This window comes from Nelumbo nucifera, chromosome 2 (assembly GCF_055504915.1).
Source record: "Nelumbo nucifera cultivar China Antique chromosome 2, China Antique-T2T, whole genome shotgun sequence".
NCBI classification, from domain to species: Eukaryota; Viridiplantae; Streptophyta; class Magnoliopsida; order Proteales; family Nelumbonaceae; genus Nelumbo; species Nelumbo nucifera.
The window spans coordinates 38,621,826-38,649,189 of NC_142650.1; the positions used below are offsets into that span (position 1 = coordinate 38,621,826).

General features: G+C 42.1%; 1 protein-coding gene and 1 long non-coding RNA gene across 4 annotated transcripts; both read left to right on the forward strand.

Moving 5' to 3' along the window:
* The first annotated feature begins 5,810 nt into the window (after positions 1 to 5,810).
* Positions 5,811 to 26,845, forward strand: LOC104599133 (4-coumarate--CoA ligase 2-like). 3 transcript variants are annotated; one of them, XM_088898721.1, is made up of 8 exons: positions 5,811 to 7,493; positions 8,262 to 8,396; positions 8,504 to 9,495; positions 22,185 to 22,380; positions 25,982 to 26,195; positions 26,283 to 26,385; positions 26,491 to 26,582; positions 26,622 to 26,845. In XM_088898721.1, the coding sequence occupies exons 3-8, from the start codon at positions 8,506 to 8,508 to the stop codon at positions 26,650 to 26,652; spliced, it is 1,626 nt and encodes a 541-aa protein (XP_088754847.1). In that variant the 5' UTR covers positions 5,811 to 7,493; positions 8,262 to 8,396; positions 8,504 to 8,505; the 3' UTR covers positions 26,653 to 26,845. The 3 variants fall into 3 exon arrangements, with proteins under 3 accessions (XP_088754847.1, XP_088754845.1, XP_088754846.1); XM_088898719.1 differs by lacking the exons at positions 5,811 to 7,493; positions 8,262 to 8,396 and having other exon boundaries at positions 8,442 to 9,495; XM_088898720.1 differs by lacking the exons at positions 5,811 to 7,493; positions 8,262 to 8,396 and having other exon boundaries at positions 8,442 to 9,495; positions 26,491 to 26,845.
* Positions 9,503 to 22,176, forward strand: LOC148802123 (uncharacterized). The gene is made up of 3 exons (XR_016082742.1): positions 9,503 to 12,312; positions 12,401 to 12,834; positions 12,912 to 22,176. It is a non-coding gene; the product is annotated as an uncharacterized LOC148802123 (long non-coding RNA).
* Positions 26,846 to 27,364: the final 519 nt, after the last annotated feature.

Below are 27,364 nucleotides of genomic sequence, written 5' to 3' on the forward strand. Positions count from 1 at the left end.
TCGCCGTGTGGTTTGAAACCGATAGGCGCGAATTGAGCGGATGAGGTTGAATGTGCCACGTAGGTCAGTACCCTGGAGGTTGGATAACTACGCAGGTCGTTAATTGCCCAAGTCGGTTGCTTGAGTCATCAACTTAAACCTTCAAGGTGGCATGCTTTGGGTTGCTGTTGAGCATTCTATAAGCCTGTCCTTAGTCGAGGTCCGATTCATAAAGGCTGGTTTAGGCCGGCCTAATCGAACGAAGTCCAGCCATGTATGGTGTTAGAAAATGGTTTGGACTTGTCACATGGCATGCTATTACTAGAGTCTAGAGGGCGAAATTGCCTCAGTAATTACAAATAAAACCCGTACATCACACGGGTCATGACTAGTGATACCAAAATTGAAACTTTCTAAGCTTCAAATCTCTCTAATCCAATTTAGGCAACTAAATGTAGGTGAACCTTTTGCATCAAAAACCCAAATATGAGCCCCACATGATAAAACCCTTCAAGCCCCTATCTTTATCTATGCTGGCACATTGCTATGACTTCTTTGTTTGAGAACGCATTTATCTGTGTTGTGTTCTGGGAATTTTGATAATTTTTTTCTTATTTTTTTCCAAATATGTAATTAAACATCACACTTAATGACGTTTTGGTTCCCAAAACACCATTGGGAAACCAAATGTCTCTCCTCTCAAGCCTTTGCATTATCTAACCGAATTTCATATTCATTCTTTCATTCAAACGTCCAAAATCCATCTGTCACACCCTCTCAATTTTCACACCTTCAGGAGATCGAAGACACCACTGCACACCATGTGCAGGTTGAATTGTCTCAGCCATTGTAGGTTTGAAATCATTAAACCATCTCAAATTTTACACAGCTTCCTTGCATTCTCTTCTCATCTCACTTTTTAGTTTTTTTAAACAGGCTTTCTCCCAAACTCTTTTTGGGTTGAGCAGACGTTTCAACTCCTCTAGTTGCAAATGTTTCAGCGGTTCAGATTTTCATCTAGCTTTCGAAGTAGGAGGTCAAACCTCTTCTTTTATTGTGAAGAGATGCATAAATTATTGAAAAAAATTGGAATTAAAGACATAAGTAAAACATAAAAAATGACCTAGTAAGTAATCAAGTCAGTGTAGGACCCCTATGAGGGCGAAGAGGACGATCAAAACAGGTCAATGGCTACCCATTTTGGCACGCCTGAATGTGAAGAGAGGAGTCCAACTGACCCAACCCATATATAGCACGGGTCCAATAACAACAACAATAAAAAAGCAATTTATTGCTATTTCTATTAAGAACATAAAGTTGTTTCCAATCCTTTCATTACACAAGAATATGATCTTCGATCATGGTCACTAGATTTTAATTATATCTATGTACATAATATTTTAATTTATATTTATAAATTAATTAATTAATTATTTTAATTTATATTTTTAAAATAGTGATTACAATATTTTTTCTTATAGGCTCACAACAGTGATAAGACAGTTATAATGATTAACACTATCTTAATAATTTTGAGCTTAATTGACTTTATCTTTTATGTGAACATCAATAAACTACATTATTTCTATAAACTATGCAATTGACTTTGTTTTGACCATTCTTATTATATTTATTTTATAAATTAAAACCATTCTTTTGATTTTTTTAATTTGTTTATAATTCATAATTATTTCATTCTTGATTTAACAAAATCCCTACATCACACGGTTCCCACTAATAACATTCCTTAAATCCAAATTTAGGCACCCAAGGACTTTGTAACGCGGTTGGCACGCGTCCCAATCAAGTGATCAACTAAACAATCAAGCATACTTAAGAAAAAAAAAAAAAAAAAAAGAATTTAGGTAGGTTTTATTTGGCAAATCCTCTTGTATTGTTGCCTGGTTGGATTCCCAACACATCCCACACGAAATCTCCCTCGAAAACATCTATCGTGCCCAACCATTGATTTCAGACACTCAGCCACGCAGAGGTCCCATTCCCATACACAAAGGTCCCATTCGGCCATTCATAGTTTCCCATACACAAAACGTTCAGAGAGAGGTCCGAGAGTCCCTTGACGATCGTGCACAAGGCTTTGAAGTCCAGAAATGTGCAAAACTGAGATACAACGTCAGCAGCTTTATTTTCTAATCTCAAAAAAGTAAAATTTTCAAAGAAACTCGTTTATTGATATCAATCTCTTGATTGCACTTTCATTTCTTAGTAGTTTGTTAAATACATTTCTTAGATTAATTTGTGCTTTGTTTAATAAGTGGGATTGGTCTTTTAACAGTCATAATGCCTTTTTCTTTACTTGCATATTTAGGCGGTGTTTGGCATCTATCCCACTTTCTTAAAAAATGGTGCCATCTAAGCATCATATAAAAAAAGCAGTGCTTTAGAAAACAACCTTTTATTTGGTATCATTATCAAAAAAAAAAAAAAAAAAATTGTTGCTTCAGACCATATTTTTGAAATCAAAAGTGTGATATGAAGAAACACCAAATTCAATATTTTCTCGAAAAACAGCCCATTCTATCAATAACGTGGCATTTATCTTGGAATAATATGACCATTGCTGAAAATGGTTATACAGTACTGACAGCCTATGTGGCAACACCACTTCCAAACAAAAAATAGGTGCTTACAATAGACATGCCCTGCACCATTTTATGATAAAGTAGCACCAATTCCAAACACCTACTTAATTAGAGAGCCACGCTTCTTTTTTGAGCTCAAATCTGCTACCAACGAGTTGTTCACACATCTCTACCCACTAGACATGACAACGGTGCATTGTGAATATCTCCCTTGTCATTCATGGTTAGATGTTACCAATACATAGTGGTGGTGCTCTGTAAATATGAATGTGGGTACAATTTGTGGGTAGTAGATCCCGAGTCTTCTTTATTCTTTTTTTATTGGATAAAATACAAAAACCTCTCCTGAAGTTTTTGACAATCATAAAAACCTCTCCTATAGTTTAATTTTAACAAATACCCACCTTAAACTTTTGGGAAACTCTACAAAAATCTCCCATTCCATCACCTTTCAAGAGGAAAAAAGTTAGACTGATACATTAGTTTTTTCCAAATACCCATTCTACCCTTTTACGAATTATTTTATGTATAAAAGTACCGAAATAACCCTATTTTAACTCTACAAAAATGTCAGAAAATGACTGTTAAAGAATGTTTTTATCAAATTAAAATAATGTTATTTCAATAATTTTGTGTAAAATAATTTATAAAAGAGAAGAATGAGTATTTGAAAAAAACTGATGCATCAACATAATGTTTTTGCATTTTACCCTTTTATTTTATAAAAGAGAGCCACACTTCATGGGAGTGTGGTAGATCCTTTTATATATAAGTGGCAGGCCCTTTGTTAGTTAAATAGATCCCGACTTTTTTCTTTTTCTATGGCATCATTGTTTTCTTTCTCCAACGTCATCCTTTATCTTGGCCTTCTCATTTGTAATCAAATAGAGTAAACATTTGATACATTAATTCGCATATTTATTTCTCTCTTTTCATTGCCTAGTCATATGATGGATGATATGAGTGGTTAGTTCAGTGAATCAGTTATATGGTATTTTAATCAGACCCAGTTTTCAACATTCTTCAATCGTCATGTACATCTTTTAATATGTTTAAATAGGTCATAGTTCTGTCTCACTCCCCCAAACGGGCTCGGATGGGAATATCTTCCTTTTATCATTCATGGGAGATGTTCCCAATACATGGCGATGGTGATTCCCAAGTATGGATGCGGGTAGAAGATTTCGAGTGCCCCCAAACATGCAAGTGTCTCTTATTTATATTCGTGAACCTAGGGTGTAAGCAAGCCGAACCTATTCATAAGTTATTTGGGCTTGGCTCACTGAATACTTAAACTTGCTCAAAGTTTGAGTTGAGTTTGATTCGAATTGAATAGTTGGTTGAACCGAATTTGAACTTTGCAATACTTAATCGAGTTCATATTAATATAATATTTTTAAATACGTTTTGTATTTATAGTATAATTAAATATTAATTTTACATAAACTTATTTCTAATATAAATAAATTTATTAAATACTGATTTTCATAAATATATTATTATTTATAGTATTTATAATATTTAATTTAATAATTTGTCTTTAATTTTTTTTATATTTTTATTTTAAATATATTAATTTAATTATAATTTTTAATATTTATTTAGGCTTAAGTTGAACTCAAATAGTTCATGAGTATCAACTCGAATCAAGTTCAAGCCAAATACATGAAACTCGATTGAGCTACAATTGAGTTTTGAGCTTTGCGTTTTTGAGTCAAGTTTGAGCTCGATCAGCTTGATACTTAGCCCGATTTGACTAAATTATACCCCTGCTCGTGATAAGCATGTTTTGTACTTCACCTAGGTCACTCTTCATTCCCGTCCTTGACCCTTAACACATACCACCCCCATCCCTTCCCTGTACCGCAATAGGGCTAAAAATCTTAGCCCCATCCCAATCCCCATGGGGAACAAGGATCCTTGAATTTGCTCCGCCCTGCCAGGCCCATCCTACTTAAAAACCTTTAAAAAAAAAGAAAAAAACATATTATACACATTATAATATGTTATATAATGTGAATAAAATATATTTTATACATTATATAGTATAAAATGTTATATATAATATGTCTTATAAGTGTCATATTATAATATTTATATATAAAATTAAAAAAAATATATAAAATATTATATTATACACATACCATAAGATATTATCTATTGGGGTGGGTTTGGGGCCTGTTCCTTGTCACCAAAGTTTTAGGTTTCCCCTAAACCCACTCCAAACTTATTCAAAAGTAAAAGAACAGAACAAAAAAGAAAAGAATTGAAAAAAAAAAACATATCTAAGGTAAGGCGAGTCGTAGTTCAGTAGGGGCATGTTAGATTGCTATTTTTAGGGTATGAGGTGCCTAATCCTTTCACATATCTTACATAAGGATTAAAATATTGATACACTTGATACCAAACACAAGGATATTGGTGTATATCAATAGTGGATACTCAATTCATTTTTTTTAATTTTTTATATTATAATGATCATGGGGTTGGAAAAGACGATGAGATGGTTTAAACCTTCTAAACAAATCAATGTATTCCAATGTATCTGAATACATCGATACTCATGTGATGACCATTTCAATATTTTAATCCTTAATCTTACCTTAATCCCCGAATCCACAAACAATCTATGTCCCCTATTAACCTACGAATTACTTGAAAAATGTCAGATTTACTATGTTATAACTTAGGTGGCAATTCCATCCTACACGGCTATGATTAGTTTGAAAGAAAAAGGAGAACCTTTACAAATCTTGTATAGGTTTTTCTGCATTTCCCTTCCTTTCTCTACTTTTTCCTTCAAACCAAACACAATCGAAATGGAATCAGTTTGAGCCCCTTCGAATACATTCCCTTCTTTTTCCAAATGCTTCCTCAAAATTGTCTGTTTTTTTTTTGGATAATGATAGGTCAGTCCCGCATCAGATTTTTTAGGTCCAATGTATAGTTGGGGTAGGTACCAGCTCAGAATTGATACCAATTCATGGGCGGGCATTAGTGTATAAGGTGAAAGTATTTGACATTCTAAATTTTTGTAGGTCTACAATATAATTAAGAATTCTACGATGAACTGTAATATACTTTTTTCTTTTTTTCTACTTGTATTCTATCTACCTTTTTTTATGAAAGGGCAAAATATAAAAACCTTTCTTGAAGTTTCTAATAATAGTAAAAACCTCCCCTATAGTTTAACTTTAGCAAGATCCTCCCTTCTATTTTCAAAATAATGGACAAAAACCTCTCTTCCGTCAATAATCCAGAAGAAGTTGGATCGTTGAATAATCTCATTGAGTTCTAGTGATAACCAGCTGAACAGTCCGCTACCTGCAACACTGATGCATCTTACTGAACTCACCACACTTGATCTTTACAATAACCAGTTCTCAGGTCAGCTTCCATTAGGAATCCGGTCAATGAAGAAGCTCAATGAACTGAACCTCTCCAATAGACTAGCCGGTGAAATTCTAGAGGAACTTGGGACATCACCGGGGGTAATCTTTTCTCTGCTGAAATCCCACTTGAATTGCAGAACTTGAAGCTTAATCGTTTCAACCTTTCAAACAACCGCCTCTTTGGAGATATTCCTCCTTGCGTGGATTTCCTCGGCACCATCAGTTACTCTGACTCTGTCGACTCCTCTCCTCGTTCCAGCAACGCAGACAGCTGGGATGAGCCTATCCCACAGGTTCCCAATGCTAAACTGCGCCTCATGTGCAGCAACGGTGGTCACATTGTTCCACGCCCTCACGACAAGTCTCTTTGCTACCTCGGTGGAGATACCCGTATTGTCGTCGTGGACCGCCACTCTTCTCTCGCCGACTTCTCTGCTAGCCTCTCTCGCAGTCTCCTCAATGGCTGCTCCTTCACCCTCAAGTACAACTCCCCAACGAGGACCTCGACTCCCTCATCTCCGTCACTACCGATGAAGATGTCGAGAATATGATCGAAGAGTACGATCTCACTTCAGCTTCATCCCTGGAGCCCTCTCGCCTGCGTTGTTTCTTTTCCCTTCGAAGCCCGATTCGGCTTCATCGATTGGGTCACTACTCAATGACTCTAATTCGGAGAACTGGTTCATCGAAGCCCTCAATGGTGCTGGGATTCTTCCGATCGGACTTTCATCCGATTCTACTTCGGTTAATTGCTTGCTCGGTCTGGATGGTGCTCATGTCGATTCTTCTGTTGATGTGGAGGCTCCAATATAAGCATTGGGTGGTAACAAACAGGTTAAACCTGGGCAAGGTGTTCAATCCGTTCCTGATTCACCGATGTTAGAGACGAATTCGTCTTTTGGGTCGATGTCCTCTTCTCCTTCTGTGTTAAATTTGCCTCCAATTCGGGTATATGTGGAGGATTATGGGGCTCCATTCCAGGACCAGAAGGTTGGATTAGAGGATCATTTCTCACAAATGACCATCAATATGCAGAAGCAAGATGAGGGCTTTGCTGCTTTGTCGTCTCCCCCTCCTCTTCCGACGACTATTACTGCTACAACAATTCCATCAACTGTCTACAATAATTCTACAGTTGTTGTTGGCGAATACTAGAATCGGATTGTCTCCGACGACAAGAGATCAGATCATGGAAGTCCCAGTGGCTTCCGAAGACCAACACAGCCTCTAGCGCCGACGCAGTTGCAACAGAAAACCAGTGGTGGCGTTGATTTGTCGAGGAAATCCACAGGAGGGATTGTCGAGGAATGCGGTCGGGCCTTGATTTGCAAAAGTTGCAGTCTGAGAGATTTCTCTGGTGAGGTTGTTATGCCTCGATCGAAGTTTACAGTCACCGGCATTCTCTCAAGTGATGCCGGGATTTTGCCGGAGAAATGATTGAACCGACTGGAACTAGAAACGAAAGGATCACTGCCGCAGTGAGAGAACTCGTAGATGTGCCATGCGTCGCACCGGAGGGGTAAAATAGACATTTTAAAAAAATATCATCGATTTAACGTTGGAAGAAAGGTTTTTGTCGATTTTTTAGAAAATAGAAGGAAAAATTTTACTAAAATTAAACTAAAAGAAAGGTTTTTATATTATACCCTTTACGAAAAAACGCTCACCTACCACACCGCCTCCTGTGACCCGTATATCGAAAACATCTCTCGGAGATATTCCCAATGCAATGGTTGCAGGGTGAAATGTTCATATGGGGCGTTTGTAGGACCCTCAATTGCCAACTGATGATAATAACGTCACGGTCAGGCTGTCATTTCAATGGCATATTGGTTGCACTTTACCAACTGAGCCAGCTGGCACATTGTCATTTCAATCAATATGTATTTCATTTCATTCACTTAATTTTTTTTTTTTTCCTTTTCAATTACTTCTTTTATAATCTGTCAAATGTGAATATATAAATTAATTTGCCATTTTTCTTTTCTTAAAGCCCTAAGGCAAACAGTTGGACTAAAATAAAGTTATAAAGTAGGGGCATAATCCCTTAGAAAAGCAACCCCATTGGCTGATTTATAATATATCTTGTAATACTTATTGTTTATTTAATTTCTACGTTTCCATTTATAGAAATTGAAATTGCCTTCATGTTACCGTTGACTTTTTTTTGGACATGTTTTGTGGTAGATTGCTGAAAGTCTGAAATCTCCTCTAATTACAATCATCTCTCTTTAACTTTTTGACATGATTATGGTTGTAAGTAGATTCCTTTCATGTCTCTTTTTAGGGATATGCAGATCATCCAGTACCTACACCTACAGAGTGCGTGCCAGCAGCATCAATTATTAATTGCTTAAGACATTATTAAGGCATTTAGCCTTTCTTGGTGAAAAATGCTAAGTGTTGTCAATCGCATTCGGGGGTAGGTGGAGAGCTTCCTTCTGCCAAACAACATGATATATATTGGCAATAGGTGCCTCAAAATAAAAATCAATATTCATTCATTCTATCTTTCATTCTCACTCTCAGATATGGGAACAGTGCAACAAGATTTCATTTACAGATCAAAGCTTCCTGACATTCACATCCACAACCATCTCCCTCTACTCACCTATTGCTTCCAGAACATATCGGAATTCAGCTCGCTGCCATGTCTGATAAACGGCACCACCGGCGAAATTTACAGTTACGCAGAAGTCGAGCTCATTTCAAGAAAAGTTGCAGCTGGTCTTCACAGACTCGGTATTCAACAAGGTCAAGTAATCATGGTCCTCCTGCGCAACTCGCCGGAGTTCGTTTTTGCCTTCCTCGGCGCCGTACATCGCGGCGCTACCACCACCACCGCCAACCCTTTTTATACACCGGCGGAGATCTTAAAGCAAGCTAGAGACTCCAAAACAAGGCTTATAATTACACAAGCTTGTTACGTTGACAAAGTGAGGACCTTCGCCCCGGAGAACGACATTAAGATCATGACAATCGACTCGCCGCATGATGGTTGTCTGCATTTCACCCAGTTGACTGAGTCCGACGAGTCTGCTTTACCAGTTACAGAAGTCTGCCCGGATGATGTGGTGGCACTGCTCTACTCGTCGGGAACAACCGGGTTGCCCAAAGGAGTGATGCTGACTCACAGAAGCATCACCACATGCATTGCTCAACAGGTTGACGGAGAGAATCCTCACTCGTATTACCACAGAGGGGACGACGTTACGTTATGTGTGTTGCCTATGTTTCACATCTTCTCGCTCGTCTCGGTGTTGCTCGCTGGACTACGAGTCGGCGCTGCAGTTCTGATCATGCAAAAATTTGAGGTTGTGGCATTCATGGAACTGGTTCAGAAATATAAAGTGTCGGTTGCATCGTTAGTGCCTCCGATCATTTTGCAGCTCATCAAGAGCCCAGATTTCGATAATTTCAATCTGTCGTCGATCCGGTTGGTGATTACAGGCGGAGCACCCATGGGGAAGGAACTTGAAGCATCTCTCAGAGCTAAGCTTCCAAATACAAAGTTTGGACAGGTAATTAAGAAAATTAATCAGACTTCTTAGGTTTAATTTCTTAACTGAATTCAATTTTAGAATCTGGTCATTGGGTCTTAATTAAAATGAATTTTTTTCCCTAATTTTCCAGGCATATTAGTTTCCATAGTTTTAAAAAACTTCGGTTCTTATAGGTAAGGTAAATTACCAGAACAATTGCCAATCAATTTGCAATAGAACCTTCTGCTCCCAACACTGTCCCAACCGTTTGAACCAATGCACGACTGCATTGGATTGTTGGGATGGTTTTGGGAGCATTTTGTTGGTAGCAACTTCCACATCACTGCATGATTGATTTCCCAATGCCGTGTGCATGATTTTGTCTCCACCAGGCCAAATGAGACAGCTCTACCAACATCATCTTACACCGCACATCTCCCGTCTTGTGGTGAGATATGTGGCGTTAGATGAAGTCGGTAGAGGGCCGGAACGCTGTTTTGTTGGCAAAATATTTCAACTCCCAAGAACCACGAAGAATACATAGTAAATATTCTTTTATTTTTTCTTTCAAAGAATATTGAACTTTTTTTTAAGGGTGTTTAAGTGAAATTCCTCAGTTTTCATATAATTGTACCTTCTAATTTGATAGATCTGTGAAGCCTTTATATAAATTGGTAGATATGAGATTTAGCATGTGACAAGTATTTATTCATGCACCCTACACCCTACTCACACTTTGAAAGATAACCAAGGCAAAGTGTTGAAATTATATTAAACTACATGGTGTTCGGAAGCGTGGGCGCTTTTTGGGACTGATTTTTAAGAAAAAATTTCTATGCTTTTAAAACCCGTTTTTCATAAAAAATGCTTCTGTCACGTAAGTAGTGAGCAATATTATTGATGGAGCACGATCTGGATGTTTTTAGTTGGAGGATGATCTGGAATTTAGCTGCGTGGTGAGTTGGTTCGGTTTGCAAAACAGTGAAGCTCAGAGAGCCTGGGGTGGCTAACCCACTGAGCTTGCTCTAATGCTTAAGTTAGTATTGTGAGCTGAAAGTTGAATGATAAGTGTACTAGTGAGTAAATAATTGCGTGTACCTTGATCTTGGGGTTTGAAGTCCTTATATAGCTGAGCTGTCGTGGGACTCATGAAACAACTCCGGGATCCTTGGCTCGTGTGGTTAGGATCCGTCTGCCCTGGAAGGGAGGTAACGTACTAGTCAATGAAGTCTATCACTACCTTCCGGGTGGGATGAGGATAAGGCCTTCGATTTTGCGGCATGATCCCGAGGGGTTCAGACTCTATTGGGAAGCGTCTAGAATCGAACACGTGTCACCCTGGTACATGGGTGACGAAGTGGCTCTCGGTTCCGAGCTGAATGACCACCCGAGCTCTCGATCTGCTAACAAGGCTCTCCTTGCTGAGTTGTCATCCTGTTGGCAGGTCGCATCCACGTGTTACTTCCTTATTAGGTCGGGCCAAATCACCCTTCATCAATTGCCCCCTCCCCGTGCCAGGGGTCTCGACCCGGTGCAGGGAGTTCACGACAAGCCCAGGTGGATTTGGCACAATGACCAAATGGTACGGAGGGCGGTACTTCGGTTCATTCTGCAGGACCGCTCGGCTCGACCAAGAAACGACTCAGATCGCGTTATGGTTACGCGTAGACGTCACGCTGTTTATAAACTCCGCGGATGTCAAAAAACACGCTCAATCGATTTCATCATCGGGTAGCATGCATCCATTTTTCATGGGAGCCGTTAGATTGCGTGGATCACAACTATTGATCGTCGAATGCAGTGGCTTATAAATAGGGGCTGAAGGACCCATTTTCCTCGCCATAAACCAAGTGATTGAGCCCTTTGAGATCACGTTCAAGTCTTTCACCTCGGTGTTTTCTTCCTTTGTGTTCGAGGTCGTCCCTCCTTCTTTAGTGAGTTTGTCTTCCCTTGCTTTGTTGTCCTCTTTTTCTTTTCCCAGCATGTCTAGCCTTAATTTAGATGGGCTCCTTAGTGGGTCTAGCAAGTCTGTGGGTGCCGAGGTACGAACCTTAGCACCCATTGGCGAGGCCAGCTCCTCGTCGGAAAGTTCTTTTGTAAAACCATTCTAAGGGAATGCCCTTACCCAAAGAGGTGCCAGCTCGATTTGAGGAGCTCGAACCTCAGGAGGAGCGGCAAACCTCCGGGGAGGGGGTCTCTACCTCTTACAGAGGTTGGGACCCAGACAACTTCGGTCTTTCCACGATGACTTCGGATAGACTTCTTTCTTTAATAGCTCGCTACCGGCTTCCCGATGACCTTGACTTTAGTATTCCCCCAGGCCGGTATCCTTGGGATCACGATCATCATGAGGTCGCAATTTTCAAGGAGCAGCTTGTGGCCGGGATGCGCTTCCCCCTCCACCCTTTTATCGTAGAAATTATTAAGGTTTTTAACATCACCATCAATCAGCTTTACCCGAACTCTATCCGTACCATTGTTTGTACCATCTCGCTCTTCCACGCGTACGACCGATCTCTCTCTCGATGTCTTTAGTTCTATTTGTTCTATTAAGAATAATTCCCCCTGCCTCCTTGGTGACACCCAACACAATTACTACATCTCACCTCGCCCCGGGTACAAGATTCTACTCGGTAGCCCGAACAAGGTGTCGGCTTGGAAGAGGCAATACTTTGTTGTTTGGAATCCTGAGGGGTGGCTGTTCCCAACTCACTGACGGGTGGCCATTCAAGACCTTGGGGTTAAACTGGATGCAGAGACTAGAGCGGTCATTTAGTCCTAGAGGGACCTCAGCCTGAAGATGGAAGATTTTCTGGCAGAGGAAAAAACTTGTGTGAGCTGGGCTGAGCCCTCCTGGTAGGCCTCTACCTTGGCACAAACACTCACGTTCTTTTCTTTCGTTTTGTCTTCAGTTTAGGACTGACTGGTCTTGCTTTCTTTGTAGGAGCCATGACAGGTGTTGATGTTGCTAACCTACTCAAAAGTGTCTAGAAGGGGAAGAAGAGAAAGGCCTCGAAGAGGCCCCATTGTGAGGATGCCACCCCTTCGATGCCCGCCGAGCGTGCAGCTACCATGCCGGTGCTCGTGCCCACCACTACCGAGCTTCCTAGGGAGGCCGTACGTCCCCATCCTCCAGTTGTCAACTTGGTGGAGGAGGACCAAGGCGAGGGTACTCCACCTTGCTAGCTAGAAGGTGCCTTAGTGTCTGAGCCCCAGCTCACCTTGACGAAGGAAGATTCTGCTAGGAAGGAGAGCATAATGAGCCCGAGACTCGGGCTCCTCAAAAGAAGGGATGCGGTATACCCTGTGGAGGTCGCGGAGTGGGCCGAGATGTCGACAAGTCAGCTCAGGGGGAGGGCAACTAGTTACTGCATGGTGGTAAGTGGCCTGCCCCTTAATCTGTTCTCTTAGTTGCTCTTCGGTACTACTCATACTTCATTCCTTTTCTTTTATAGGTGAATTCTACCATTCATTCGCTAGTTTATCAATCCGAGGTGCGCTTGAAGAGAGCTCGAGAGGCTGAAGAGAAATATCAGAAGCTTCATCGCGAGCTAGACCTAGCCTGGGGCGAGATCCTTAGGACAAAGAAAGGCGCTCGGTGCTAGGAAGAGCTGATTCTGCTGCTGACGAAGGAGAAGAAGAAGCTCAAAGGGGAGAAGGATGTCCTCCTAAGGGAGAAGGAAACCCTCTTGAAAGAGAAGGGAGCCCTCCAAGGGGAGAATGAGAACCTCGAGGCAATGATCAAGGAGCACACCGAGATCTTCGAGATTGCGATCCAGGAGGCGAGGACTTAGGAGCGAGATTGGGCCATCAAGGATTTTAAGCAGTCCCTAGAGTTCCACGATCTCCAGGTCGAGTATGGCTCCGGTTCGTATTGTTCGGGCTTCAAACTATGTAGGTGGCTGGTGCGATAAAAGTTTCCCGAGCTCAACCTCGGCATCATCTCTATGTCTTCCGTTACCCCCGAAATGGCGAAGGAGGCCGACGAGGAACCCGATTTCAGAGAGGGGGAGAGTGATGACGACCTCCCCGAAGTGGGATCGGCAGAGGAGGGAGGCCGAGGTGATGCTGAGAAGGACCAAATGAAGACCAATCTGCCTGCGGGAGGAGATTCTGAAGGCGAGAAGCCCGACATTTGACTTCACTTGCCTCTTTTCTTGGACCCCCCTGTACATATATGTATGTCCTGAGCCTCCGAGCTCAGTTGGAGTAGCAATTACTTTCCCTACTTTCCTCTCTTTCTCTTCTTTTTTTTTTTTGCCATGGACATCGAAATTTCCTTAGTGAAATGCAGTAGTTCAAGAAATCTTATGTGTGCAGAATTTTTCTAAGTATTGATTATCCCGAAGTGCCGAGCTAACGAGCTAGGCTCCAAGTAGGAATAACCCGGTATTATTGCACGCTGAAGTGCGCCTATGCTGAAGAAGCGACTAAGAGTTGTTGTGCCTATGCCGAAGAGGCGACTAGGACTTATTGTGCGTAGGTCTTTTATAACTCGGCCTCGTAGCCCTTAGGCTCTGGGAGTGACTTACTGTCCTCTCTCTAGCTCGGTAGTCTTGTGGACTTGGCAAATTAACAGTTGCTCTAGAGTCGTGAGCTCATAGGTAGTACCTTCTTAGGTTGTTGACATTCCAGGCTCGAGGTACTTCCTTCCCTTCCATGGTCTCAAGCTCATACGTGCCTTCCCCAAACACCCATCTTTACATGGTATGGACCTTCCCAATTCGGTCTGAGCTTACCCACGTAGGGCTTTGGTACCATAACCTTCCAGAGGAATAGGTTGCCGACACGAAACTGTCGTTTCCTCACCCGGGCGTTATAGTACCAAGCTACTCTCTGTTGGTAGGCTGCTATCCGAATGTAGGCCAAGTCCAGTACCTCTTCTATTAGGTCCAGGCTGATGCGGAGCTCGTCATCATTTGCTTCCCCGTCGTAAACCTCGAGTCGCAACATTGGCACAACGATCTCTGCTGGGATAACCGCCTCTGTACCATACATGAGGTTGAAGGGTGTTTCACCTATCGCAGTCTTGATGGTAGTTTGGTAGGCCCAAAGGACACTAGGCAACTCATCCACCCACAATCCCTTAGCTCGGGCCAAGCGAGCTTTCATTCCATGGAGAATCGCCCTGTTTGTTACTTCAGTTTGTCCGTTTGCTTGCTGGTGTGCCACCGAGGTGAAATTTTGCTGGATTTTCATCTCGGCACACAAGTTCTGGAACTTGATGTCTTCGAACTGCTTCCTGTTATCGGATATCAACACCCAAGGTAGTCCGAAGCGGCACACTATGTTTTTCCAGAAGAAGTTTTGTATGTTGCAAGCTGTAATGGTTACCAAGGACTTGGCCTCCACCCAATTTGTGAAGTAATCTGCTACCACGACCAGGAACCTCCTCTGCCCAGTTGCTAGGCAGAAAGGTCCGAGAATGTCTATCCCCCATTGATCAAAAGGCCACGGGCTGGTGAGGTATTTTAGATCGGCAGCAAATAGCCAGGGGATGTTGGCGTGCCTTTGGCAATTGCCACACTTCTTGACGAGCTCGAGGGCGTCTGCCTTCATGGTAGGCCAGTAATATCCTTGCCTCAATGCCTTCTAGCCAAGTGCCCTGCCTCCCAGGTGTCCTCCGCAGAGTCCCTCATGGATGATGCACAGTACTTAATCCACTTCTGAAGGTCGCAAGCAATGTAGGTAGGGGAGTGTGAAGGATCTCCTATACAGTCGCCTCTAATTGTCGCTCTACCCTCTGAGCTACATTGCGTTCTGCTGGCAGGGTCCCATGGAGCAGATAATCGACGAGTGGGTCTATACAACTCGGTTCTGCTACTGACATGGGAGTGACCTCTTCTGCCCCTCCAAGAATGCTAGGGTGAGGCAGGTCTTCGATATATACTATCCGCTTCATGTTCTCGCTAGTACTGGCCAATCAAGATAGTGCATCGGCCTCAGTGTTCTCGGAACTCAGTATTTGCCTGAGGAAGCAAGTGTAGAAGTTCGGCAGAATCTCTCTGACCTTGGCTAGGTATGCTGCCATAGTCTGGTCGCGAGCCTCGTCATCACCGTTAACCTGGTTGACCACCAACTATGAATCGTTGCATACGATGAGGTGTTTGGCTCCCATCTCCTTCACTAGGTTAAGCCTGGCGATTAGTGCCTCGTACTCCGCCTCGTTGTTCGACGCTTCAAATTCAAACTAAGAGCGTACTCTAGCTTCACCTCGCTTGGCCTGTATAGCATCAGTCCAGCACCACTTCCTCGTAGATTCGACGAGCCATCTACGTGGAGGATCCAAGACTCCTCATTCCATGTTGGTCCACCCTTGACGGGGACCGGTGTCGCACTGGTCAATGGCTATGACGTACTGGCGGGCTCAGTCATTTTCGAGTTCGGCGTGTTGAATGTGCATTCTGCGACGAAATCTGCCAAGAGTTGGGCTTTGATCGCTGGGCGGAGCTCAAACCGGATATCGTATTCGCTCAGTTCGATGGACCACTATGTTAATCTTCCAGACACCTCAGGCTTGAGCAAAATTTGTTTCAAGGGTCTGTTGGTGAGGACGACGATAGTGTGGGCCTAGTAGTACAGACAAAGTTTCTGGGCTGTGACCAGCGCATATGCTAGTTTCTCGATCTCAGGATACCTGGTTTTGGCATCCTACAAAACTTTACTAACATAGTAGACGGGTCGTTGGAACCGGTCTACTTCTCTGATCAATACTGAGATGGCTACCTCATCACTCGCAGAGAGGTACGACTTTAACTCATCTCCTTCTTCAGGTCGGGTTTGAACCGGTGCAGTACTTAGGTACCTTTTTAGCTCGTCAAACGCGAGTTGGCACTCCTCGGTCCATTCGAAGTACTCGTTCTTTTTTATTGCCTTGAAAAAAGGCTAGCCTCGACCTGCCGACTTAGATATGAACTGGCCTAGGGTGACTACTCGGCCAGTCAACCTTTGGACTTCCTTTGTTTCTCGGGGTGGTCTCATATCTGAAATAACTTTGTTTATTTTTTTTGGGTTGGCTTCGATGCCACGTTGGTTCACTATGTAACCTAGGAATTTACCTGACATGACCCCAAAGACACACTTGTTCGAGTTTAATTTCCTATTATACTTGCTTAAAATTTGAAAAATATCATTTAAATCATTTAATAAAGAGTTCAAAAATTGGGTCTTCACGACCATGTCATCAACATAACATTCCACTTTATTGTCGATCAAGGGCTTAAAAACTTTATTTACAAGTTGCTAGAACGTTGCCCCAGCATTTTTCAAACCAAAGGGCATAACTTTATAACAGTACAACCCGAGTTCGGTTATAAATGTGGTCTTGTCCTGGTCAGCAGGGTCTATCCTAATCTGGTTGTAGCCAGAGTAGGCATCTAGAAAACTCAGCAAGTTGTGCTCCAAGGTCGTGTCTACTAGGTGGTCAATTTTGGGTAGTTGGAAGCAATTTTTCGGGCAGGCTCTGTTCAGGTCGGTGTAGTCAACGCACATGTGCCACTTGTCGTTGGCCTTCTTCACCTGCACCGGGTTGGTGACCCAGCTCGGGTAATGGACTTCCTTGATGAAATCTGCAGCGAGGAGCTTCCTGACCTCCTCATCGACTATCCTTCACTGCTCTGGGGCGAGGATGCATTTTCTTTGTCTTACTGGCCTGACTAAAGGTCCACATTAAGTTTGTGAGTTATTATTTTAGGGTTGATTCCATGCATCTCCACCGTAGACCAAGCAAAGATATCTAGATTTTTGAGTAAGAAACTTACAAGTTGAGTTCGGAGCGGTTCGCTGATCAAGGCACCGATCTGAAGTGTTTTGGTCGGCTTGGTCTCAGAAACCGGTATGTGGACCGTTTCTTTTGTCGGGGCAGCTCGCTCCTTTGTATGCTCCGCTGGTTGTTCGAGCTTGGCATCCTCCGCCATCTTTGCCATTCCTTTCAGGGCGGCCACGTAGCACTTACGGGATTCGAGTTGTTCACCTCACACGACCCCCACACTGTAATCAGTTGGGAACTTCATCACTAAGTAATAGGTGGACACTATCACATGTAGAACGTGTGTGATAGGGCGACCTATGATCACATTGTAATGGGATGGAGTCGCGACCACCAGAAAAGTGCGCTCAAATCGTATGGCGTTGCGCCACGTGCCTGCCTCCACTGGTACTGTGACCTGACCAAGGGGTCTGACCTCTTCTCCGCTAAACCCTACCAAGGGTGCATCTGCTGGTTTTAGGTCTTTCTGCTGTAACTGCAGCTTATCGAAGGTCTCCTTGAAGAGGATATCCGCCGAGCTGCTCAAGTCCACCAGATTCCGCTTCACTTCGAAGTCGTTGATTTTGAGTTTCACAACTAAGGCATCCATCATGTGGATACTGAATCCTGTGCACATCATCCTCGATGAAGTAGATAGATTCTTCGAGCCGAGGTCGCTTTGGCGGGTTTTTTCCTTTGTGCCCCAACTCACGGACCAATGTCCTCCCTACTGTTAATGTGCACCCCACAATGATGGACCCGCTGATGATCATATTGATCACACTACGGATTGGTCTCTCCTCTGGTAACTGCCGAGGTGGTTGCTCGTTCTACTTGCTAGTCTCGGGGTCATTCCTTCTCTGGTCTCCATGATGATCTCCCTGTCGATCTCCCTATCCTCTCTCCTTCCACAGGATGTAATTCTTCAAGTAGCCACGGCGGATGAGCTCCTCGATCTCGTCACAGAGATTCCTGCAATTCTCTGTGCTGTGACCGTTATCCCGGTGGAAGTGGCAGTAGACATTTGTGTTTCTTGTTGCTGGATCTCTCCTTAGCCTGTGTGGCCATTTAACGATGGAGGAGTCCTTGATAGCCATTAGGATCTCCCCTCTCTTTGCGTTAAGGGGGGTGTAGTTAGTTCGCTCTACTGGAGGGGTCCTGGAACAACAACCTGACTTGTAGCCGCACAAGGAGAACTTACTTCTCGAACGTGGGGATTTGCTTCTTTTTCTGCTCGGGGACTTACTTTTCTTTCTTTTTTGCTTGTCATTGCTTGTCCCTTCATCCTCTCTCTTCCTCTTTTCACCCAGCGGATTGTCAATCTTCTGGTTGATTTCCTCTTCGGTGCCGATAAACTGATCGGCCAGCTTGAGGAACTCGGTGAGGTTCTTCGGTTTGTTTGCTACCACGTGCCACTTGAACTCTCTGTGGGTGATTTCCTTCTTCCCTGCAGTGAGGTGCACCACTGGAGTCTGTTATCTGCAGGCACATCTCATTGAAGCGCTTGATATAGCTTCTGATAAACTCTCCTTCCTTTTGCAGCACGTTCAGAAGGCTCTCCTGTGACTTCGGGAACTTCCTACTAGTGATGAAGTGTGCCGTGAACAGGTCGGAAAACTGAGCCCAACTCTTGTTGAAGCCCGGTGTGAGGTTCCTATACTAGGTCCAAACTATTCATTTGAATGTGGTGAAGGTCACACACATGCAGGCTTCGTCAGCCCCGATGAGATGCATCTGAGACTAGGGCATTCACGTGGTCACTGGGGTTGAGTGACCTATCATAATTGTCTAGCGAGGGTACCTTCCTTTGGCATCGGGGCCGTTAAGAGCTCGGGTGACAGGGGAGATGGCCGGCTCAGCAGAGCAGGCACAGTTTTCGTCGCCACCGAGCTCACCTCTTCTCTTTCTTTGGTCCGCTCCACTGGCTGGCTGGGCTTTGCTAGCGGACAGTTTCTGGCTGAAGAGCGACAAATCTTTCATCGCCACTGCTGTTGCTTCTTTGCCGACTTGACATTGGTGTTGTTGACCTCAGTCTGGTCTGGTACCTTGACCTTAGTTCTCTCGCGCTCCCAAACACTATCGCGAGGTGGATTGGGGTTCCTTCTCGCTGACTCCTCCTGGTTATGAAGCCTGCGCTGGTTATGGTGAGGTGCAGAGGGGGCTTGCCTCGAGTCTGCGCCCTGGGCTTCGAGTTGAGGATCTTCTCTCCATGACCTATTGTTCTCAAGCCACGAGTGTTGCGGTTGGTTGGCTCTGTCGGGCTGGTTGACTTTAGGCCTGTCCCCAGGTTCCCCCTCTGAGAGATCGGGGAAGTGCGCTGCCTGTTCGTCCTGCCTCATGGTGGAGTCTGGTTCTTGGGAACTACTAGTACCTGCGATGTCCCCTCACCCCGATGGAGAGATTGATGGACATTCTGCGTAGATCTATGCGGGCTTCGATTCCACCCCTGACGCTGAGTGAACTAGGTCATCGAATTGTTGGACTTGCTAGAATTGCTGGACTTGTTGCATTTGGATCTACATCGTCCGGACACATTGAACCAGGTCATCGAACTAAGAGTGCCCAACCCCTGGGGGAATCACAGAATGCTCTGAGAAAGCTGTGCCCACCTGGGGGAGCGGGACGCTCACTTGCCGGGTGGTCTGCGGTACAGACAGTGATGGGACCCCCAAAGCTGTGAGGGGAATGATAAACTGACAGATACACATTGTGGGAGCTTGAGGGAGAGTTGATTGCTGATCTTGCCCCCCGGTGATGTTCGTGTCGATACCTTTCCTGGTGTTGTTAGAAGAGTCCATTGAGAGTAAGATAGAGGTTGGAATCACCTTTCGATCGTTCCCACAAATGGCGCCAAAAGCACGATTTGGATGCTCCTAGCTAGAGGATGATCTGGAACTTGGCTACGTGGAGAGCTAGTTTGGTATGCAAAACAGTGAAGCTCAGAGAACCCGGGGTGGCTAACCCGACGAGGTCGCTTTGATGCTTAAGTTAGTATTATGAGCTGAAAGTTGAGTGATAAGTGTACAAGTGAGAAAATAATCGCGCGTACCTTGATCTTGGGGTTTGAAGTCCTTATATAGTTGAGCTGCGCTTCTGAGGGACTCATGAAACAACTCTGGGATCCTCAGCCCGCGTGGTTAGGATCTGTCCGCCCCGGAAGGGAGGTCACATACTAGTCAATGAAGTCTATCACTACCTTCCGATCCGGGCCAGATGAGGATAAGGCCTTCGGTTTCTCGGCGTGATCCCAGGGGGTTCGGAGTCTATTCGGAAACGTCTAGAATCGAACACGTGTCACCTCGGTACATGGGCGACGAAGTGGCTCTCGGTTCCGAGCTGAATGATCACCTGAGCTCCCAATCTGCTAACGAGGCTCTCCTTGCTGAGTTGTCATCTTGTTGGCAGGTCGCATCCACGTGTCCCTTCTTTACTAGGTCGGGCCAAATCACCCTTGATCAACTATGCTGTTTGGTAAGGTGATTTTCATCACCGTTTTTCATGTATGTGTTGACAGGTAAGCACCCCATAGGATGCACATCAGTCAACCGTTGGGGAAAACGGCTCATTGATGCATTGGTGGGGTCCTGATTTTTGAGGCATGCCTAATTTTTTAATAATCGGTTGAACCAAACAATAAGATACATGGGCGTTTGTTGAAACACCTATGTGGATCCGACGTGGCAACGTTTTTTTGAAAAAATGGCCACGATTCCAAACATCACCATAGTGTAAGGAGACGGGATGGCCGGATGGGAGATCTAATCAGCCCCCAACAAGATAATTTCCCACAACATCCCACAGCACATCCCCACCGTGTATTGAAAACATATCCCGATGATAGTACCAAAAATGACAAGGCATCATCGGAAGATGTTCCCAATACATGATGGGGACATTGCGGGAAACTATCTTGTGGGGGCCTGATTTCAATTCGCCGGATCTCCTATACGAATTGGGAACATTTCTCAAGAAAAGTACGAAAAATGTTTACAATGCAAGGTGGGGAGGGATGACTTGTGAGGCCTCCATGGGCGGTCCATCCGAACTGTAGTACAAGGACACATATTAGGCATGTGTGCATGCAAGTAAATGGTAGAGAAATAATTTGATATTATATGATCAAATTTAATTTTTATCACCTGCATCAAAGTCAAGATAATTATCTATATATTTTATAATAATATATACTAGTAGAGCCAATTTAATATGATTCAATATGTTGATATTTGTTGCAACAAAAAATATGGGAGAATATCAAGTGATAAACTAGCTAATAGTTTTTTCTTCTCTTTCTATTTTTTTTCAAAAGAATGTTGTGCTTTTTTTAAAGGTTTTTATATGAAATCCCAAACTTTTTTCCCTCTTAAACTTATCATCTGACATTTCAATACTTGAGACCCCCTTTTCAAACATTTGTCATTGGAAAATGAATTGCAATGACACCCCTCTATTCATCTCTTTCCTTTGAAGGAAACTTCTGAAAATAAACTAATCCATTCATTCAAATTGAACTATTGATGGGTTACAAGATAATCAGTGAACATGAAATATAGATGCATAGATGAGATCGAGAAAACCAGGGGTATTTTTTGTCATATAAAACGTGGTTATTATGGTAGATCGGTCAGTCAAGATATTAACTAATCCATTCATTCAAAGATGGCACATATGGACCATCTTTATCATCATAACTAATTAATACTAACTTGACGGAAGATATTTATTTATGCTATAAATAAATGTTGGTGTAAGCTCTGAGCCTCAGAGAAAAAAGAGAAGTAAAGGGCAGCAGTGTTAGATAATAACCATTTCTTTTATTTAATCCCAAAGAATTAACTAAATGAAATTCTTCAGTTGACCATATTACAGCAAAAATTATATATTTTTGTTTGTTTTGGATCAAATATATGATCATTGACGAATCTCATCAGAATTAACTATTACCACTCTAATTTATTTGTTTAATAAATGTCTTTGACAGGGATATGGGATGACTGAGGCAGGTCTGTTGTCCCTGAGCTTAGGGTTTGCCAAGGAGCCATTCAACATAAAATCTGGATCATGTGGAACAGTCCTTAGAAATGCTGAGATAAAAATCATTGATCTAGAATCTGGTAAATCTTTGCATAGAAATGAAGCTGGAGAAATCTGTATCAGAGGACCACAGATCATGAAGGGTAAGGCTTCTAATCTTTTTCCTTATTTTTGTAATTAACCAGAATTATAAAAACTAATTTAGAAACTAAATTAATATAAGTCTTTTGCTATAAATATTAATGCAGGTCAATAAATAGATAACAGAACCTCAGTTGACTGATGAGACCAACCGGAACTAACAAAACATACTAGTAGACAGCAAATAATAAATGCATGGTTTTAAATTAAACCAACATTTAATAGTCCTCTGGCAAATTCATTGCATCAAATCAACATTCCCGTCCCCATATTAATGAGCATATGGATACAAGGTGCCAAATTAGCAAAATTAGCTGTACAGCATTAATTTTTTTTCTTTCCTTTTCTTTTATTTTGAGATAGAGAGGGATAATGCTACATACTATTACTGTACTTAGGGGTGCTAACACTTAGTCCATTTACATCAAATACCCATAAACTTTTGGAGTTCAACATTATGCCCCCTACACGATACGAGTAGACCTGTTCATGGGCCGGGATGGGCTTTTGCTCTTTATTAACATAAACTTTTCAGGCCCGAGCCCGAGCCCGGCCCGACCAACAGGCCTAAAACTTGGGCCCGAGCCCGACCCTCAAAAAAGCCTGAAGTCCGGGCCTGAGCCCGAAGCCCGACTTGGGAGTCTAAGTGTCGATGCTGTCTGAGAGAATGGTGCCTGTTGAGTTCGTCGATTCCTGAGAGTTTGAGAGTGAGAATAGAAACCCAAAAAGTGAGAAAATAGAAGATGACAACAGTGCCGGCTAGAGAGAGAGAGAGAGAGAGAGAGAGAGAAGGAGAGCTCACCACTCGAGAGAGAGAGAGACGATCTAGATCTGGTGGTGCCAGCCGCCGGTGTGGCGGTGCCTGAGTTTGCATAATGAAAACGGTGCGCTTGGGTTCTGGTGGCACTGACTGGAGAGAGAACTGAGAAGATAGAAGACCTAGTTCTAAGAAGAGAGAGATTTGAGAATGAGAAGAAAGAAGATGAAAACAGTGCCGGCTAGAGAGAGAGAGAGAGAGAGAGAGAGATCACTGCCAAAGAGAGAGATGACTAGTTTTGGTAGAGTCGGCTGTCGGTGACTGAATTCGCAGGTGCAATTGAGTTCACTGGTTCTGAGAGTTGAGAGGGAGAAATGAGAGCCGCTTCTGAGAGTGAGAGTGAGAAAGGAGAATGAAAAGAAAAATTTTAAATATTTAGGGTTGGGCTTTTTTAACAAATCCCGAGCCCAGCTCGTAAAATAGTCGGGCTTGGGCTTTTAAGCCCGAGGTCAAGCTTGCGGGCTAAAACACATGCTCAAGCCCCGTCCGGGGGCCGGGCCGATGGGCCGGCCCGGCCCACGAACAGGTCTACATACGAGGAAAGTAAAATTACTAAATTCCCCATTTTAGATTTGGGTTTCTGTGCTTCCATGCCCTTGCCAAAGAAGAAACAAAGTTCTTCATCATCAAATGATCGAAATACGACATCTTAATCCGAAACAAAATGGTGCTTTAGCATAGCTATTTTCATAATTTTGATGGCTTTTTCTCAGTCTATTGAGTTTTGAAAGAGTGATTTTGTAATTTTACCTTCAATATCTCTTCCGTACGTAATCTGGTAGGAGGCATAGTGCCAAAACCCAAAGTATAGAACAGGGGGGATCTTGTCATCAATCCAAGTTCGGGAATCTAATTGTCACCACCCCTAAGTACAGGGTGGCATCACTAATTTACCCTAAAAGATTAAATAAGGTAATGACGTAAAGTGGGTACTGGGTAGAAACCATTTTTTGTTATGTAGAAATTATTTGTAGTTCAACTTGGCAAATTTTTTGTGACCAAGAGACAGGGATACAAAGGGTGGTGCAAAAAGGGACCGATGTTACATTTGGTTGGTGTTAAAAAATGCCATAAGGGAGTGTTTACATTTAATTTTCTAATAAATAGTAAATTTGATTGGTTATAGGTGACTTTACAAAGTCTCATTTTTTATATATTTTATTTTTTAATTCAAAAAAACTATAATATTTACAGGGGCTGAGACGAGAGTAGAGGATGGGGCAAACTTGGGTTGGATTAGCCTGAACCCAATCAGAACCCTGCATGAAAAACTCGGTTGCTTTGAAGTTTGGGATTAGGGTTAGGGTTGAAAATATAAACCTGACATAATTTTGGGTAGGGTTAAGATTGAGGCTTCACCAACCCAAACCGAACTTATCTTCAAACTAGCATGTATAAATATTATAGAATGATTTATTTATATATGTAAAGCAATGTATGTATGTATGCATGTGTATATATATATATATATAGATATATATAAATACATGCATGATACCAAAAACACTTATATCCAATTAATAAGTATCATAAAAGAGGTGACCAATTAGGTGGCATTCATAAAAAATCACAGGGATGCTTTGATTAGTGAAAGATCTTCTCATAACATGTCTTTTTAGTATCATAAATTTTGCCAATAATTTAATATTTAGGCCCCGTTCCCCTTCCGAAAAGTTATTTGGGTAAATGCACCCATATTTTTTTATTTCCCATGTAAATAAAACAATGACCGTTTTAGTCATAAAAATCGATTATTATAAAGGGAAATTTTGTCACATTCAAGTGATATCAAGGAAAAATAAATTTTCCATAAACCTCACATAAATCTGAAAAAAAAACATAAATATCTATATTAATGAGAACCAAAATTACATTAACCAACTTTTCTCCTTCTCAAAATTCAAAAAATGAACGGGCAAGTGTATATGATAATTATGTCTGTTTACATCGTGCTAAAACTGAGTTGACTTCAACTCTTGAATCTAGTAAAGATAAAAACATTTGACAAAAGTAGAGATGTCAGGCCAATCCGAATCCAACAGAATCTAGCATCACTCTGAAGGCAGCTAGGATCCAACTCCACGTTCATTGCAAAGTGAAGGCCTTCAGGGGTTGCAAGGGGCAAATACCTTTTTTGGAAATGCAAATGCATTAATAGAAATTTCATTCATACAAGTTGGAGAAAATGACAAATGCATTAATAGAAATGCAATTGAACTGAGCTCTTCCTAATAGATAGGTGGTCCATTATGCCGTGTCAATGGTTAACCAAATTTGAGGTAACTCATTTACGACAACCTGTCTTATATTTCACACAAAATTTAGTTGCATTTAACATAAAAAAGAAGGCACTTTATTTCATGGTTTTTAAAACCAGATCGGACCGGACGGTCGGATTAGAAAAATCAGGAACCAGTCAAGTGACTGGTTTCATTTTACTCCAGAACCGTTATTTTCTCCAAAATTGTTAATTTGGTCAATAAACCGCTGATTTGGGCGATCAAACCATTTGAACTGTTCATCGGTTTGACCAGTTTTTTTTTTATTATTTGTTTGTCAAAAAATGCCGTTCATTCAGTTCGAACGATCGAGCTGTTCAACCTAGAAACCAGACCCCTTACCGATTTATTGTCCAGGTCAGTTTTAAAAACCTTGCTTCATTTAATCATTTATGATGATGAAGTGCCATTCAGTGAAGCACAAATAGGCAGCGTATTCTAGTGCAATCTTATGGTAATACTAGTACATAAGGTGGACTAAGTACTTAACCCTATTCTATTTTTCAGGCTATCTGAACAATCAAGAAGCAACTCAAAGAACCATTGACAAAGAGGGCTGGTTACATACAGGAGACATTGGATATATTGATGATGATGATGAGCTCTTCATTGTGGATAGATTGAAGGAACTCATCAAGTACAAAGGGTTTCAGGTTGCCCCTGCTGAGCTCGAAGCCATTCTAATCAATCATCCAAACATCTCTGATGCTGCTGTAGTCCCGTGAGTCCTATCCTTTCTATATATTTCCTGGTTCTGATTCTAGTAATGCTATAACATTCTGACTAGATCAGTTTTGGTATATTTTAGCGTGAAGGATGAGGCAGCAGGGGAGGTGCCAGTTGCATTCGTTGTGAGATCAAATGGGCCTCAATTAACTGAGGATGAAATTAAGGAATACATCTCCAAACAGGTATATTTAGGGTATAATTAATTAATTAGTTTCTGACTCAAAAATACTTGTTGATTTCTTTTTATTATGAGGCCCTCAGCCCTTATATAGGATCTGTTTGTGCAGGTTGTATTTTATAAAAGGATTAAGAGGGTTTTCTTTATTGATGCCATTCCAAAGGCACCATCTGGCAAGGTCATAAGGAAGGATTTGGCAAAAAAATTGGCATCAGGTGTTCCAGTTTAATCAGAGATATGAAAACTAGCTAGCTCATTTTCTTTTCATTAAATCTTAGAAGAGCAAATCCATCAATAACCAGTCTTGAGCATTGGCTCCATATATATGAGTCAAGGTTTGTGGAGGTCTCAAAAAGACATCCTCTTGCAAGGATGCTCCATGTATTAATTGTATAGATGAACTATACGTAGTAGTGGTACACTCAAATAACAACTCTAATAGCCAAACAACGTTATCTCCAAAACTTATCATCAAAGTTAATTAGAAGATGAAAACTCCTTAATACACACCTTCAGGCTCAGTTTGGAAGGAGTACAAATACAAATATATAGAGTGCAAAACTTTGTATTTTGTATTATTTTGTATATATGTGTATTGTACATATTTGTATTTGTACTCCTTCCAAACTGAGCCTTAAGCGCAATGATCTAGCACACATATTGAGCTTGGAATGAAACACAATAAACCAAGAGGATAATCCTTTGCGAATACGTTGGCATTCTAGTTAACATGGCATACCATGAACAACTTCTTGATCACACGATCCCTAATGAAGTGGAAATCTGCTTCAATGTGCTTGGTTCTTGTTCAGTAGATTGACTACATGAGATTAAGAAGGCAAGAACCCCAAATTCATCAAAGAGAGTTTGAACCCAAATAGTTTCGGCTATTGCATATGAGAAAAGAATAAGGCTGAGTTTGGAAGGAGTACAAATGTAAATATGTAGAGTGCAAAACCTTAGTATTTACACTGTACAAATTT

Coding starts and splice junctions, on each gene's coding strand:
- LOC104599133 (XM_088898721.1), top strand. CDS start 8,506: ATGGGAACAGTGCAACAAGATTTCATTTACAGATCAAAGCTTCCTGAC. Junction 9,496..22,184: donor CAAATACAAAGTTTGGACAG/GTAATTAAGAAA, acceptor TGTCTTTGACAG/GGATATGGGATGACTGAGGC. Junction 22,381..25,981: donor AGGACCACAGATCATGAAGG/GTAAGGCTTCTA, acceptor TCTATTTTTCAG/GCTATCTGAACAATCAAGAA.